We start from the raw sequence: 16,255 nt of genomic DNA, 5'->3' as shown, positions 1-16,255 counted from the left end.
GTGCAGTAGCCTTAATTGAACACTAGGTGGCAGCGCGGTCACTAATTCCACAAACAGTCACGCGACGACACTTAAACAATAAAACCCATTAACGGGGTCTCACCGCTCATCGGCACATCGGTGATTATTTGGCAGCCTTTGCTCCAGACAGGCTGCGGCCACGCCGCCTATCGCAAGCATATGTGCGCGCCCCCGCCTCTCCTCGTGTCCTGAGCCTACTATGGGTGCGCGCCCCCGCCGCTGTGCTGTGTGGAAGCGGCTGTCGCTCGGATAGTATCTGCAGGTCCACGGACACGGAGGCATGGACGCACGCTGATCACCCGGAGCTCACTTTTGTTTTTTGTTTTTGGGCGACAACATCAGCAGGATTTCTCGCATGTTTTTGTTTTCTTTTTCTATTTCCTCCTCTCATGTGTGTGTCCGAGTTGTGTGCTTTCCCACCAACACACACACACACACACACAAGCTGAAGAATGCTTTTATCGTTGCCTTTGTCTGATGTGAGACTTGATTAAAAAAAAAAAAAAAAAAGATCCCAGAGAACTGCAGAGGCTGATTTCCAGGGCTGGAGCCCAACTTTTTGTCCGGGGCAGCAGGGATGTCTTCGGCTCGGGTGGATTACATTGCGCCCTGGTGGACTTACTGGCTGCACAATTTCCCTCACATCAACCTGAGGTTTCAGCCCTCTGACAACAGCTTCCAGCCCGAGGACGAGAACTACCAGCAGGTCAGTGGAGGAGCACGGGACAGATTTCATCACAAGGCCGGCTGCAGACACGCAGAACTGGGGCATAATGAGCCTGGAGGGGTTGTGCGATCAGTTTGCACCACAGTCACACATGATCTCTCTTTCTCTGATGATGGTAATAATAATAGTTAACATGGTTTTTAATAAAGGGTGTTTATTGCCCTTCATAACAAGGCTCACAATGTCTCCAAATGTCCTCCAGCCCCCTTAAGTGGTCGCCACCGCCAACCGTTTATTTAGCAACTCCCACAGATCAGTGAAGCAAGTCGCTGTCATTTTTAAGCACTGTTTTCTGCAAAAAAAGCTATTGAGCGGTTAATGCTTTTGTCGCCTTTGTTTGTTTTTTATAACACAAATTTTCTTTGCCAGTAAAGCCAGAGCGTGCACATCTCCCCAAATCCTGCTTTCAGTGGGGCCCTGGCAGTCGCTTTCATTCATTTTTAAGTGGGACAAATCAGTTGTTTTTGTGTGTTGGAGAGAGACAGGAGAGAGAGAGAGAGGATGAGGAAGCACACTTGTGGGAGAGTGTTGGCATAGTTGTGCGACACCCATGGGAGTCAGAGTGATTCCTATCCCAGCTCCAGAGGCGGTGACAGGGCTGTTTCACACCGCTTTGAAGTGGGTTGGGATCGACTGTCGGATGACTAATGACCTGCTTGTGAACACATGTCAAGCTCCATGAATGTTTCAGCCATTTTTTAATTTTTCAAGGTTGTAGCTTGGATTCGGTCCGCGCTGGTCGTTTGGAAAAGGCGACATTTAAGTTCACGACTCGGCGGTGCCCAGAGTGAGGTCAGGGGTCCGAGACAGTCGGAGAGAGGCCTCGTCAGGATACGACAGAATGACAGTTTAACTCCTAGTGATGGGAAAAGCAGCTACATGTGTGCTTGTGTTTATGAAAGTTTAACCAGCAGGTTAGACGTCTAGAGGCCAGAGCAGAGTAGTTTTATCAGTCATCACCAGAGTTAGTGTATCTTGAAGGATGCTTGTTGGGACAAACTCATACAAACACACTTGAAATGACCACTCGAGTTTCCCGTGGTGCACACATACAATGAGCAGCTTGGGTGGTGAACATAACGGAGTATTGAGCAGCTCAGGAGCTAAATGTTGGAGGAGACCAAGAACAGAGCTAGAAGGAGACTGAAACTGGATTAATTTCTTCAGATGGTCAGAAAACAGGTCGGGTTGGCCAACAGAAGCAATAGAAGTGAGTTTATATTGTCAATGTTTGAAATTGTTAAGGCGACAGTTGCCTATGTGCACACATACGGAGCAACACACATGAATTTTAAGTCATGTTTGCAGCCAATGTTCACCGACGAACCTTCCATGACGTCATCTGGAGCTTCCCTCAAGGGGGGTTTTGAAGCTCAGCGTGGTGGCTCAACATCATGACTTCTAACTCTGGTCTAATTCAAAGTGAAGGTGGAATCAAAGGGACCATGCCAGCATCTCTGAGCCATGGACTGTCCTGAGATGGTACCTATCTTCTATTAGATTAGAAAGAACTTTATTGATCCCTTTGGTGGAGCACATCAGGGACACTGTTGTTCTAGAAACAGCACAACACCGACAGAGACAGTAGCACACATTAGTTAAGGGAAAAAAAAGCAGTAAACAAGGAAATAAAGGAACAAATTGTTAGGAAGAACAGCAGCACAGTGTAATAGTATTAATAGCAATGTAAATAAATAATAATAATGTGCTATACAATATGATAATAATCAGTGTAGTTATAGGTGAGTATAGTTGAGTGTATAAAATATAAAGGTCTATCGAATATATATTAAACTATATGTATATAAAGAACATGAATAAATAAATATATATGTGTATATATACATTACACAGTAACACAGTGACAGTAGACTCTGTCATTCATAGTGACCGTGGCTTTAATGATGTAGAACTTTCTACAATTTAAACATTAATATCAGATTCACCCCGTTTAGCTGTCCAGAACAGCGAAACTAGCTACAGAGACCAAAACCATTTTTTTTGTACCAGTCTGTAAACATTCTTACTTTTGCACTGAAGTTCGACGTTTTCGGGGTCGATGGGGATTGAATCACTTCTGAAACCCCCTGGTGGTCATTTGGGGAACTGCGTTGGCTTAACTTTTTTGGACCAGAGGTTGCCGCTTGGTCCCAGCCAACTTTTTGAAGAAACATCCAACCCTTTAGCTGTTAGTCTGACTCACTGGATATAGACTGTTGGAGTAGACCATTTCCACCATGGCGTTCTCTTGTTTTTTAAAATCTCATGCATTGCAGAAAACAGCGCCCTCTGAGCCAGCAACCTACACTCTGCAAATGGCAAGTTTTGACAAAGACTTGGATCGTACAATGAGACAAGCCTACTTGTTTTTTTCTGTTAATTAGCCTTTTTAATTATTATTGAAAGACATTTTTACCTTCAGTTTTGATTTGACAGTAGGATGAATGACTGGAATTGCAGTCAAGAGCTGCTCAGGGCGTCGTATGTGCCCATGTGGTGTGCACCCTAACCACTTAAGTCACCCCAAATTAGTCATTTTAATGACGGTGCTGGCCTCGCTGTGCCCAAATGTTCCACCTTAACAAGTCCCTACCCCCACACATACAATTTGTAGGAGCACTGTCGCAGCATCCTGGACTCACAGCCGCCCGAGACGAATGTGATTGGTTCAAAGAAATACAAAGAGGCCGGAGCATTTTCTCCCCCCTGATAGCAGAACGATAATGGGTCCAGCCTGACCATTCTCTGGTGCTGACACAGTGCTGTGGAGAGAGGTGTGAGGCTATTTAGCTGTTAAATGCTCCACTATGATCACCAGCCAGTATATTGTCCGCCTGCCATTTGGTGCAGGTACAGAACATTAGCCACAAAGCTGCTGGACTGAAAAAAAAAAACAGACAGGCTATAGCCTCAAGGCACCGAAACCCTCGCTGCTAACTTTTACTTTTAACTTTTATCTCTTCACCAGCAATAGCCCTGATGTGGTTCTGCTGCACGAGATGCCGACTGACAGCTCGGATTGATGTTGTCGGGGTAATAGAGACGAGACGCAAAAAAAAGGAGAAGAGAGGGAGATTCTTTTTTTTTTTGTCTTCTCATGCTGCCAGTTTCCATTTGCAGTTGCGTTGTGGAAGTACAGTCAGGGCCACGGGGTGCGGGGAGGCGGCGTGGTGAGTCTCAGCAGGTGATAAGCACTTCCTCCCGAGAAGACTGTCAACCATGCGGCGAGTAAGTCCGTCAGTCGGCCTGTGATGGGAAATCCCTCGCAACCATCCACCGCTCTGTATGACTGGTGTTTCTCCCACCGCCTTTTATCTGACAAAACCACGCTCTTGCTCTCTTTTGTCTTCTATGCATCGGGGCTTTAACGCTCCCACCTCGTAGAACCATTCACTGTAAAGCACCACAGCTAATGACACAATTTTTAAGCTGACGCAAGGCTATTGAGGCCATTGCATTTCCGGTCCTCTGTGGGCCGTCAAGCCTAATTCTGTTCACAACCGCTTGCTTTGACTGCGGCGATAATGCGCCGTGTATACAATCGTGGGAGCTGGGAATCGAGGTATATCTTGGACGCCCTTGTGTAGTCGTCAAGTCGTGAATCACACTTGAATTTCAGAGGGACAGCTTGCAAATGAAGTGACTCATATCAGTGTAATTAATTAGTATCGTAGATGTCGGTAGTAGCGCTTGGAAGCTGCGTGTAAACAACCTACATTTATGTGAATTGGCTCGTAGTGGCTTGTTTTATAACTCCTCAAAGCATTAAACTGTGGGATTAATGAAAAATTTATCCACTTTGTTGCTGCTCCGGGGGGACCGACTGCAATGCAGCTGATATTTTGCAATCTTTAACAGTAAGGAATTCGGTTTAATGGAAAAAAAATTGAGCCGTGCATTGGCCAGTCCGTTCTTTTGTGGGGGAAATGCTGAATCGATGTTTGCTTGGCTCCTACTGTGAATACTATTGAGCCGTGCCTGTAACCCGGGCCACATGCTTTGTCAGAAGAATTGTAATTGGCCAGTCAGAGTGTGGGCAATCACAGTGGAGTCCTCTCTTGGCTCCGGGCCACCGAATGTGAAGGAATGTAAGGGGTCGAGATCTTTCACTGTTCTTTGTCTGCATGTGAGTGGTGTGCTGTAGTAGGTTCCTCACTCGGCTCTACGAGTCAGCAGGAGAATGTCTGTCAGCTGAATCATCTGCCTGCACTTTTCCACTAATTTATGTCTTCTGACAATAATCAAGCGATTCTTTTTTATCTTGCGCGCGTCATATTTTGGAAAATCCCGTCGAGTGCTGCTGCAACAAGCTGCCGAGGTAAGGGTCGAGTGTGCTGGAGAACCGCGTACGACTTGTTCACAGCTTGCTTTTAAAAGCAAAAGTGTTCAGACCCTTTCACCTCCACCCACCTGGCCGATTGCTGCCGTGAAGTGGGTGTGATTGTTGAACTGGCTGTTAAATTGCACAATCCAACAGGCACAAGTTTTTAAGCATTCTGACCTCAGAAAAACAACAGACACCCCTGAATCGCTAAGGGTTTTTTTTTTCTTCTCCTGAGCTCCTATGCAAGTAAACTGTGTTCTCGTTCACGTTTAAAAGAAATGCAACTTTGTTTTGGAACCTATTTTCTTATTGGTGGTGCAGTGGGAAGGTTGAAAGAGCCACAAAGTCCATGTGAGGAGGCAGGAGGGGAGGATGGAGGTGTAAGCCCGGTGTTAAACTTTCTGCATCTGCAAACATGCGTGTCTGCATGGAAGTAGAATCATCCCAGACATGCACAGAAGGTTGTTGAGCATGCACTCTATTCCCCTTTGCAGCATAGTTTGGTTGGACACAAATTTTGCTTCAGAAGATTATGATATTTCCGTAACACAGACCCTCGGGGATTCTTGTATACCTACCTACATGGAAAGTTGTCACTGCAACACTTCCCATTCGGCACCCTGGCAGCATTACATTGCTGTTCAGGAGACAGAATGTAGCGCTGCCTGCTCCTCGCTTGCATAAAGTCGAGGTTTCGGCTACTTTATGCAAATGTGGAGCATCGAGCGTGGTGCAAAGTCCCTGAAAACTTTTTAAAATTTACCATTATTGATCTGAAATGAAGACAGATTCAGCAGCTGCACAAACAGCAGCGAAACATTTTGCTGAATTGTTTTGAAAGATTTGAAAAGGAGCCGCCATGTTGGTCTGGTTGGACATCCAGGAGTTGGCAGCCTCTGAGTCGAGCATCATCCACTCAGGTGGAGCTGTAGGAGGTGAATCCTGTGTTGGTTCCAGCCGTCGAACGCTGGGAAGTGGTGCGATCCCTCGTGTCTAAAAACGCCTCTGTGGACACACATGTGGCCCAAGTCAGGAGACCAGAGTTCACGTATCTTCTGTAACTATTGTTTTTGCACTTAAGTTTTGTTTTCACTTGTTTCCTTATAGTGTTCTGTCACTATTTGGTTCGATGAAGGCACCAAAACCACATTTAGGTTTAGAAACATGTAACGCTTGGTTTGACTCTTTCACGTCGGTGCCATTTGTTGGAAACTTGGTTACGTTTAGGCACCAAAACTACGTTGTGTGGTTTCAAAACAGCACCGTTTGTATTAAAATGCAACCCTTTCACATCATCTTTAAATCTTCTCCTCCAGTTTCTGGGCTTTCAGGGTGGTGAGTCCTGCCTTATCAAATATAGGATTTGTTGGCTGGAAAGCAATAAAATAAAGATATGTTGATTAGAAACCTGCTTGTGCTGAGTCACCGGTGCAAGTAATCCAGTAGAAAATGTGTTTCCCTGAAAACGTAGTTGAGAGTTCAGTTTAGTTGTACAGGGACGTCATTTCTTTGGAGGCAGTCTGCTGATGTGCTCAGCAGCCATCGCTCTCTCCTTCTCAGCCAGGTCTGTCTGGAAATGTATTTCTCAGCTCCTCCATCCTGTCCCGAGGCCTGGAGGATATAAAAGAGGGCAAAAACTGAAAAAGATTGCCCAAAAATAGGACGTAGGGAGGCCTAGTTTTTCTTATATTTGTGTGCGTGCGAGTGTGTGTTGAGCCAGACATCATGTGTAGGTCAGCAAGTCCTCGTCCATCTGACGTCTCCTTTCTCTCTCCATTTCCTGCTTTGTGACCCAAACATGTTTGTGCCAAATCCCCTCGATGTCGGTCACATGGCCGGCTGCAGCGGTCCAGCCGAGGCGCTCCGATGCTGATGAAGCAGCCACAACATTTAAATGATCGGGTTGATCGAACCGCCAGAATATCAGGCTGAGATTAAAAGGTGTTTGTGCTCCTGTCTGACTTCCGTGTGCGCTATTATCAGTGCCAATTACACCGAAAGGAAATTACAAACGAGGCTGCTGCTCGCTAAAGTAATTAACTCAGGTGTCACTTGAAAGAATCCCGAGTTTGATTTGCTCTTTAGAGACTCCAGGAAGTTGCACGCAGCTCGGTTTCTGTGAACATCACCGATTTTTCCTGCTAGCAGCCGTCCTTGATGTCGTCATTCCTGCGAACGTACGCTCATACATGCACAGGAAACGGCATTAAATAGCAGTTTTATCTGCAGCTACATCTGCTTCTAAAACTGTCTACTGTAGTGCAGCGTTTTGTCCTCTGCATTAGAACGAGTCGGGGGAGTGCTTTTTGTGTTTTAAAGTAGAGATTTATCATGTTTGTCCTTGTGCTGGGTTCCAACTTCGGGCCACTCAACTTTATGGAGCTGGCAGATACCGAGTAATTACAGGAATAAATCACTACCTTTACCTGTGTGTAATTAGACATGATTAAAAATCATCCGTCTATCCTGGAGCACAGGAGTTTTTTGGCTCATAGTTTGTCCTTGGCACAACAACACGTCTCGCCGCTGATCACTTTTAATTTTCACCCGAGACAAGTTTCCATCAAAAGCTTTTATTTTGTTATCACCGTGGCTGAGAATGAAAAAAGGGGAACAAATGAACAGACATCATATTCAATTACAAACACTCGCTCGTAATACACTCGATCTTTCTGCCTCGCCGGCTCCTCTTATAGGTATTCTCTGAGAACAACTGTTCCACCTGGGTGCATCCAAACAACCTTTTTTTTTATTTCTATTTTTTTTTAAAGACCTTTCAGGGTTTTTTTTTGTCATTCATCAGCATTTGCTTCACCTTGCCGTCTTTTTTCATCGATGTTAGACCTCGCGAATTTAAATGCATGCGCCGTTGTTTCAGAGCCGCTCATGTGTGGAAGACGGAGAGAATTTATGGGAAGTCTCTGAGGGTAAAGTGTGCATTTCCCCACTTTTAGACGAAAAAAAGAAGAGACACAGTCATCCAAACGATGCACTTAGTTTGATTGTACCGCCGCCATTATTTCCTGCTAAAGTGCGGCTATTATTTCCTCATTTACGCTCTTAGATTTATTAATATTTGAAATTGTGTAGTTACAAGTATTTGATTGCGTTTTTACATCTGCCCGCATAAATCCCACTGATTGCTGCTGATTTTACAACTAAATGCACATACCGCGCCGCCGTGTTAACTCTGTTTAGTTTGCGTGATAGAAAATGGAAAATTATGCATGCCAAGAGCTGAAAATCCATTATCTGTTCAGTATCGCGGCCGCTCTGATTGCACTGGAGACTTACCAACTCCTTTTTTTGCCTCCTCCTCAAGAAAATCAATCTTAAATCTGTCGTTCTTGATTCCCATGTTCCGTGTCCTACCTTAGCCTCTCCCCGCTGAGCGATTGTGTAACCCTATTGTAGAAGCGGTGATTCACCTCGGCTCAGCCTCTTTTGCACTTACGATGTGTTCCTCGTTTCCTCGGCGGCCATCTACGCACGCCTTGTTTGTGTCATGCATAGCCTACACATTGGAAAACACTCTCAAAGTGTCCCCTCTGGCCCTCCAGAAGGTCGTTAACCCCAATCTGTCGACATGGCGCTTGAAGCCAGTGATTAGCATCACCTGATTGGCTGAGGTCTGTAATAGTGAGGCCGTGTGTTTGTCCGTCATGCTGATCTAACTACATTTCAACAGGATATGACAGCGGTGAATCCTGGACTGGAGGAGGAGGAGGAGGAGGGGGTTTATTTCTTTCATTGGTGTCATAATTTTATTTGGCTATCAAGTGCACAAAACGAGTCTTTAGCAGGTCAGATCAAAAGCCCCCGTTTCGCCAAGTCTGCTTGAACTGGGACGAGCGAATTCACACATTCCCCTCCAGCACAAACAACAATGGAAGCCTGCTCCTCTGTGGAAACTAGCTGGGGGTTGGGCTTCCTTTGTTGTGGGGGGGTGTGCAGCATCAGAATCCTGACCCCTGACTCCCCCGAGGGAGAAGGTTTGGGCTCCGGGTTCAGCGAGGGTGTCAGGCAAATGGAGAAAACGCGCTTCGCTGCACTCCAAAGATCCGTCTGCAAGCTGAGAGACGCGCTTGTTAGAAGGAGATTCACCAGAGGAGTCAGAAAAAGCTGCATTTTGTCTATTTTATTTTTATTTTTTTCTTAAAAGCTGGAAAAGAAAATGCTAGGAAATGAACGAGGACTATGCAAAGCTCCAGAGACCTCCAGCTTGTCAAAATGCTGAGGGCAAGAAGGCAGCTCAGTGTAGAAACTCTAATACACATTTTTTTTTTTTTGGAGTACTTGTCAATACAGCATCATAAAAGTCAATAAGTTGGAATCTCAATCTTGGTCTCCAGCATGATGAGAAGGTGATGAAACCCCCAATAACCAGCAATCGCTTATTATCAAGTTGTCGAGTGGGTGAAAGCTTCTGTTTTGTCTCAGCGTTCCACCGCGAGCGTGAGTAAACTCCTTGAACTGCGAGTTGCGTCGGGGTTTTCCACGTTTTATCACATCGCTCGCGTTAGTCATCCTGGTGTCGGCGCATCTCTGACGCAGATTTAAAGGATGGTTTAGCAATGAAGCCCCCCTCCTTCCTTCCTTCCTTCCTCCCTTCCTTCCTTTTCTTTCTCATCCATATCCCATGGGTCAGCTTGCTGGGACTTAATGGCATCCCAGCTGTGAACACGGGTCGACCCAGCCGAGTGCACTGTGCCGGAAAGGGCCCCCGGTCCCTGGGGCATTCACCCGGGTCTCAGCGGAGCAGGCAGAAGTATGGAGGAGGACAGCGAGCTGGACTGCTCCATTGATCTCCGGTTAGGAGGCTTTGTCTCTTGGTGACGCCGTTTCTAAAGGTGACTGGCAGCCTCGGTTCAACCCGTCACTGTGGTTTCAAGTCATTCTCTAAAGGCCGCTGTTACACCGGACCAGTCAGTGATTAATCCTCTGGCAGTTTCTCAGCGTTTTTTTGTTCCTGTTTTTTTTTTTCTCTCTCTGAAATATAAAGTCCTACACCTCTATGGAAACAGCACAACCATGACTGGAAGGAGAAACACCTCAAACGCATCTTGTGTGCAGTTTAACAAAGTTATAATGGCATAAATGATTCAAAAGAAAGAGAAAGTAAAAGTTTGTGTTGCTTTGATGATGCATTCTATAAAAGTTTAAACAACCTCCACAACCAAATCAGTACGTGCAACACTTTTTTTAATGGACCCCCGGTGCTGCTCATACTGAAGAAAATAATGGACCTGCAGACTGTAGATGTTTTGCTGCATCACATGTTTCATCTCCGGCTGAACTTTAGGCACAGAGCAGACAAACAGGAACTGAACTTTAGGCACGTGACTGTCATGAGAATGGCTTCTTGGGTACAGAATCCATCCATTCATCATCTCTACACCTTAATCCTCACTAGGGTCTTGGGGGGCTGGAGTCTATCCCAGCTGACTCAAGGCAGGTTCACCTGGACAGGTAACCAGTCTATCACAGGGCTACACTTAGAGACAGACAACCAAGCACACTCACATTCACGCCTACGGACAATTTAGAATCACCAATCAACCTCAACATGTTTCTGGACTGTGTGGGAGGAAGCCTGAGAACCTGGAGAGAACCCACGCTGCACGGGGAGAACATGGAGACTCCACGCAAAAAGAGGCGACCTTCTAGCTGTGAGGCAACGGTACTAACCACCGAGTTACCCTGCAGCCTCTTCTTGCAGAATCTTACAAATGGTTTATTGTAGGCAGCTTTTTGAAAATAAAACATATACAGTAACATTAATTTGATATAATATCTGGATGATGGATGTTTTTAATTACATAATCATCAGTTCTGAAAGTTGACAATCTGAAGGTTCTTTGTGTTTTTACAGGTTATGACTCTGATAAATGCTGTAATTTTGGCCACTTTTTAAAAGACAACATGACTTTTAAGCTCACTGCTGGGTTTTTTTGGGGTGCGAACGGGTCAAACCGCTGCAGTTCTTGAAATTTAGCATTCAGAGCGGTTTCAAGCTGCGATTGCACAGCCGTGGCGCTGACTGCTTATTTTGCTCCAGCTTCTAAAAAAAAAAAGATCAAGAAGACGTGTTAACAAGGTTAGAAGCTTGATTTTCACTGAAGTGGGTCTTTAAATGTGTTTACAAGAAGACGTGTCAGGGAGTCATTTGCAAAAACATCAAGTTCAACAGTGTCTTGTGTGGTTTTGTGTGACCTTTGTTACGGCTGAGAAAATAGCTCAACTGGAGCTGAAGGGTTTGAGCTATTTACAGGAAGTTGCATTATGGGAATTGTAGGATCCAGTGTATAAATCAGTGGAATAACCCTTTAAAAAATGATGTGCAGCTGCAGAACTGGCCTCCTCCTGCCCACCAGGCTTTGACATTTAAGGTGGAATTGTTCTCTTTCTGCGTGTCTTCTTCCTTTCCTGACCGTCCTGACACTCGTTTAACCCCCATCACGTTGAAGGAATGTCACCGTCCATTCCAGCCGCCGCACACATACATCGTACGCCGGCGCCTGGAGACCCTTCCCCACCTACGCACAGCTGTCCGCCACCTGCTGTGGAGCAGCCGAAGACACTTCACATCGCTTAGCTTTGCATTTAGCGCCGGTCCAAGTTTGTGTGGAATTCCTCTGCTGCACGACTTAGCCCGGCTTTGCAGATGCGCTCCAACAGATGGAGGTGCTTTCCGTGCCTATGTATTAATTATGGTCACCGCTTGTGTGTTAAAAATTGATTTTTAATGGGGGCTCAGCATAAGGCTCACACTACACGCCGCTCACGCCGTTGTGAGTTTGCATCCGTCTTGACGTACATCCCCTCTGTTTTCTGTCTCCATCCATTCTGCTCCAGTAGCAGCCCAGCGCTCATCAAGACGCATAGATTCAGGTCAGACTTTCTGGGTAATTCTTTTCTACGACGACGCTCGAGTGTTTTGGAAAGACGTTCCCCCAATAAATCACCGTCTCAAAGCGCCTCTGACGACGTGAAGTTGAAGCCGAACGAGTGTGAAGCTTTAAATATGGACTTTAACAACTTACCCCGGCATTATGCCTCCCACGGTCACAGCGCCGCAAACTCGGCTCAGTATTGATTTTTTTTTTTTGCATCCTTGTAGTCTTAAGAGCGCTCGGAGGTTTATTTTGAGTACAACTGTTTTTTATTTTCTCGCTCTCTTTAAATATGTGTGTGTTTCCCAGATGGCGTTGTGATCGGCCATTATAGCATCACTGTCCGTTCGTCTCACCGTCCCATCTGCGCCGTCCTCCTCCCACTGGCTTTCATCATACCTCTGATGGGACTTGAGGGAGTATAAATGACTCATCTCGTGCCCTCTGGGTCATTTCTGCCCCGGGTTATTACCGCCTCATTATGCCTCTCCTTTTTGTCCTATAGCCGTGTGCGCAGAGCCTCCTTCATTTCTTCTATATATTCTCATTCGGATGCGGTTCAGCCCAGTCCATTTCATACTCCCTCTAATTTTCTAGCTTCTAGAGAGATCAATGTCTGCTAATTCGGAAGGTTTTAATTGTGCCGCTGTTGACTTGCAGTGTGTTGATTTCAAAGCTGCCTCCACTGTTCTCTCAAATGAAGAACACTGAACTCCACTACGATTAAATAAGAAGAATTATTTTCCACATTTGTCGCATCTTCAGCATCGTCAGTATTGTCTCCAACATGTCAGTAAATGGTAGAAAGATGTCAATCAGTGTTTCCCAAAGCCCAGAAAGACATCTTTAAATGCTTTGTTTGGTCCACAATGTAAGATATTACAAGTAAGGCTGAACAGTTATTAAGAATATTATTAAAACTGCAGTATGGGCAAGTGTAATAGATCCAAATTGCAGGAGCTGCAGTTTTTTGTGATAAATGTAAAATGTGTCACAACATACCCTTATAAATGATGTATGGAGGTGCTACGGTGATAAACTGGCCTACAAATCATATTCTCCAGATCTAAGGGAACATTCTTGAAAAATCAGCAAAAATCACGACTAAAAGATGAAATTCTGGTTTGTCTAAAACTACAACAGCATTTATCACTCGCTTGCTGGCCCGACGTCAGGAAGGCCTCGTCCACATGTAGCGGGATCTCTCACAAAACGACGGTATTTTTCTACGATGTGGCCGGTCGTCCACATGAAAGCGCTGATTTACAGCATTAAAAACCTCCGACCAAAGTGAAGATCTGCGAATCCTCCGTTTCTGCATGTAGACGTCAATAACCGGGTTTTAGGTTTCGAAACATCACTGCATGCGACTAAATCTGTTCTTTACATCACACACGCGACCTGTGTTTACATTTGGAAACAGCGTGGACGCCCTCAGAACTGTGTTGGCGTTGTTTCTGGTCCAGGCCCAGATACCGCTCCACGTACAAGAACACAGGCCGACATGAAGGACGGTTATTTTCCGCCATTCCACGTCCGAGGCATGTTCTCCGACTATAGAGCTCTATAGTCCAGAATTTACAGTAAGCGTATGAAACATGCCCTGCAAGTGTCGCATTTCTTTCAACAACTCCGTCATTTTTTGTCGTTTTACAAAACTAAAGTGGAAGAAAGTCCCTGGAGGTGCAGCTCCTGGGATGTGGCCGTCAGCCTAATTCTGGACAGAAGCTATAACCAGGAGTGGCATCAATAAAAACAAAAAGAAAAGCACACCTGCTTTGTACAAGATATTTGTATTTAGTTTGATTTTATATTAAATTAGCATTTTCATATTCATATCTGCAACCTATGTTCACATTTTCAGCTTTCAAAATGCTTCGTCAGGCATGTTTGTGGTTTTTATTGTCATAAATAATACATTTCTTCAAATTGAATTTTATATTTTTTGTGTGTTTTGGAGCCCAAATGTTAATATCGTTGGTTAAAGTGAAAAAATAATAGATCATATAGGGGTTGATGTGCTAAAAAAAGATACCAAACATGGGCACGGTGAACATGTTTCTATATAAAGACAAACTAAAGGTACGCAAAACCTCAAAGGGTTAAATGACTCCTGATCCCTAAAATGATTAATTGTGTTATTATCGCTGTATCTTTGCATATTGCAGCTATAAATCCAGTTTACTGTCATATCAGGGGAAAGAAACTAGAAAATATTCAAATTTAAGAAGGTGGAGTCAAAGAAAAAAGTATTTTTTTGCTTAATTAATTAATCAATCAATCGTCAAAATAGCAGGCGATTAACTGAATAGCTACCAGCTAATGGATGAACCACTTAATGGTTGCTGCTCTAGTTTGCACTGGAGCTACTCAACTGGCTGCTTTGCATTTTGTTAAGTTCACACAGAGGCCACATGGGAATATATGAGTAACAGATGGCCCCGAAGTTCATCTGAGAAATGTTCTTCCTGTGTTAACATTACTGAGGCTACTCGCATGTCACGCCTTATACGAGTCTGTTAGTCATCCGTCGGGCCGCCGCTCGTAGCCGATTTGTCTTGTCGTGCACTCGTGGGTTCATTTTTGAACATTCAACAATGACATTCTCAGGTTTGCGCTGTATTTCGGGAGCATTATGCAACCGTCCCGGCCTCGGGGCGACGTCGTCTACGGTGGGACTGTAATGGGAGAGAAACTGGGCCGTGCACCGGGTAATGAAGAGTCTGTCTGAGGTCACCATGTGGACGAAGCAGCTCCGGCTTCCTATTATGGATGCCTGCACGTGCAAACGCACACTTTGTCATTCAGCCCCTCTTTGTGTCTTTCTTGTCTTTTCTTCATCTCCACCCTGCCGTCCTGCTGTTTTCATTACCCACAATATTCACTCCATCATCCTGCCACCCTCTGTTTGCATTTCCCCGTCTCCTCCTCCTCCTCCTCCTGCTCTACGCCGTCCAGATCTTTACTCTCAGCTTCCTTCCTCTCTTTCCTGTGCCGTTGCCTCCAGCCTCATGCTCACCCCCCATCCCATCCCATCCCATCCCCCCCACCGTCTATAGGGACAACTGAGAGGAAACAAAAGAGAGAAGACAGTGCAGCCTCTTCAGTTAACAATGAGTAAGTAAGGAGGAGGGTGTTAACATATCGAGCCTTGCTTTTATGTGAAGCTACTCAGACCTAATTTAGGTAGCAGTTAAGTGGCGAGAGCTGCCAATTTGATTTTTTTTTTTTCTACCCAAGAGCGAATGTGTGCAGGCTCTGGTCAGTGAAAGATAAATGGTGTTTTTTAAACTTAATGGAAGGTTGGAGCACTTGGGAAGTGATGGTTTCCAGGACGGGGTTGTGGCGTATACGTGTGCATCCTTCCACCGAATGGATGCTACATAATTCAGAAGCCATTATTTTTGCGCCCTACCGCTGAGAAGAAAGAGCAGCGAGGAGGGAGAGGGAGTGACAGACGGATGGAGAGTGGAGAGTGTTGTCCTGGCTGCTTTTAAAGCAACCTTGGAATAAATGGAGAAAAAAAAAAAAACAATACATTCTGGTATATTTTTTGAATTATGCAGGGGGGGTCTTGGACGGATTTAGAGGTCCAAACCCAAAGCATAATGCAGCAAACCAAAGTTTCTCCCTTTGATTGGCCCTGACTGAGTCCCGGCCAGGTCTCTTCAACTGTGGACCTTTCTCTTCGCCGGTTCTCCCCCCATTCGGCCACATTCCCTCCTTTCTCCGCATTGCCTGGCTGCAGGGGAATCACAAGACGGGAGGCAATTTAAGCGGGCCCGTCACATGCTGCTTAATTCAAATAGGCTGCCATAATTCGCCCTTTCACTCGTCGTCCCTCCCCGTCGCAAGGGCGCCGAGTAACCTGCACGTTACCATGACGATAAAGAGCGGCTGGGTGGCCCCGGCGTTCGGCAGGAGTTTCCCCCCTTTTTTTCCTCCGTCAAACAATCCCACCCATCCCCCCCCTCTACGTTCATAACATCCACCTGCGCCCCACATCTCATTTACCACGTTCACCTCAATTACACCCGGTTCGTGCCAACTCTTCATCGTTCAGAAACCCCACCCCGCCTCAGGAGCAGGCGAGGAGCTGCTCTCGCTCTCTTTGTCTCACCTTGGCGCTCGCTGCCATCCATCTGTCTGAGCGCCGCAATTAACACATTTACAGTCTCGCCTCTTAAACCCGGGCGCGAAATTTCCATTCCAACTATTTTTTAACGGGGCGGCGGAGGATGTGAGACAGCCGAGGAGTCAGTAGTTTTTGTGGAGCTGTCAAGCGAAATC

The 16,255-nt window shown here is 45.6% G+C and overlaps 1 protein-coding gene across 1 annotated transcript in view; it reads left to right on the top strand.

Annotated features, from left to right (window-relative positions):
- Positions 1 to 278: 278 nt before the first annotated feature.
- LOC103352808 (protein tweety homolog 2-like) overlaps positions 279 to 16,255 on the top strand; it is an 88,289-nt gene continuing 72,312 nt past the window's right edge. The window contains exon 1 of the mRNA XM_008275469.1: positions 279 to 727. Within this exon, the coding sequence (XP_008273691.1) occupies positions 599 to 727 (129 nt within the window). The 5' untranslated portion in view covers positions 279 to 598. The remainder of the gene's footprint in view (positions 728 to 16,255) is intronic.

This window comes from Stegastes partitus, unplaced genomic scaffold (genome assembly GCF_000690725.1).
Source record: "Stegastes partitus isolate 25-593 unplaced genomic scaffold, Stegastes_partitus-1.0.2 Scaffold52, whole genome shotgun sequence".
Taxonomy (NCBI): Eukaryota; Metazoa; Chordata; class Actinopteri; family Pomacentridae; genus Stegastes; species Stegastes partitus.
This window is presented reverse-complemented; position numbering and strand designations above follow the sequence as displayed.